Raw genomic sequence first — 1,270 nt, 5'->3', positions numbered from 1 at the left:
AAGCATAATCACGCTCAACAGAATTAAAGAAAAGGTAGGGGAATATCTTTCACCATCACAAAGCGGGTTTAGAAGAGATAGGAGCACTGCGAACATAGCATGGTCACATCAATGGCTAAGAGCCAGAACAGAGGAATATGAGGGAAAATTTGCCATACTTTGAATTGATATGAGTCTTTTGACACCATATGTAGATTCAAGTTGTTATCAATCCTTGACTCATTCTTAGACGAAGATCACGTGAAGCTCATAAGAAACCTATTCTCAAATATTACATTACAATTTGAATCCGGCCGAGATTAACAACAACATCAACCTTAATTGGATCCCCTCAAGGAGACAGCTTGAGTCCAACGATATACCTCGAATCGGCCTTAGAAAGATCTAAGACGAAAATTACCACCAATATAAAGAAGATCACTCGTGAATTGATATACGCAGATGATACAGACCTAATCTTTGAATCAGAACATCAAGCGAAAATATACTTGCCAATTATATCAACTACCCTAGAAGCATGGATTCTGAAAGTGAATCAATCCAAAATAGAATATACAAAAATCAACAGAAATTTAAATGAATGGAAAAATGTACGTAAACTAGGCAATTTGATCAACGAAAATGAAGACATCAGAAAACGAAAGCAGCTGGCCACCACCAATGTATTCAACCAACTCCAAAATTTAATGGAATAGAAATAACATTATCAGTGAGAATAAACGAATACAGATTTACGAGGCACTGATTATTCCGATATTGACATATTGTTGTGGAACCTGGGGCCTCACAAAAAATAACTTAGAAAGTCTCGATTCATACCACCGCAAACAGTTACGTCGCGTAATCGGAATCTATTGGCCAGAGACAATTACAAACACTGATCTCTATGACAAAAAAAACAGGGTCCAACGTCTGAGTACAATAATGCAAGAACAGCGATGGACCTGACAAGAAGTCCCGTGGATATTATCCATTGGACACGTGACTTTATACACCACCAAAAACTCAAAGTCTGTATCTAGCTGATTTTTTTATTTTTTTATTTTTTGGTTAGTAGGGGAGGTAATTCATGTGCTTTTGCCGTTCAGTCTATTTTTTAATGACTTGTTTCCCTTGGACAAACACTTGAATGATGTTCCTGTCGTCACCTGTGAGTGTGAGATGGAAAAAAATCATCAACGTCATAAGCATTATAATCATTATCATCATCGTCTTAATCATCATCATCATCTTCATCGTCTTCATCATCACCATCATCATCATCACCATC

The 1,270-nt window shown here is 36.9% G+C and overlaps 1 protein-coding gene across 1 annotated transcript in view; it reads right to left on the bottom strand.

The window, feature by feature from the left end:
* Positions 1 to 954: 954 nt before the first annotated feature.
* Positions 955 to 1,270, bottom strand: part of LOC144980684 (uncharacterized) — a 66,401-nt gene continuing 66,085 nt past the window's right edge. The window contains exon 16 of the mRNA XM_078928363.1: positions 955 to 1,148. Coding sequence (XP_078784489.1) covers positions 1,090 to 1,148 — 59 coding nt within the window. The 3' untranslated portion in view covers positions 955 to 1,089. The remainder of the gene's footprint in view (positions 1,149 to 1,270) is intronic.

This window comes from Berghia stephanieae, chromosome 10 (assembly GCF_034508935.2).
Source record: "Berghia stephanieae isolate SIO BIC M18660-M18661 chromosome 10, UCSD_Bste_1.3, whole genome shotgun sequence".
Lineage (NCBI taxonomy): Eukaryota > Metazoa > Mollusca > Gastropoda > Nudibranchia > Aeolidiidae > Berghia > Berghia stephanieae.
The sequence above is the reverse complement of the archived record's forward strand: the minus strand, read 5'-3'. Positions and strand labels throughout refer to the sequence as shown.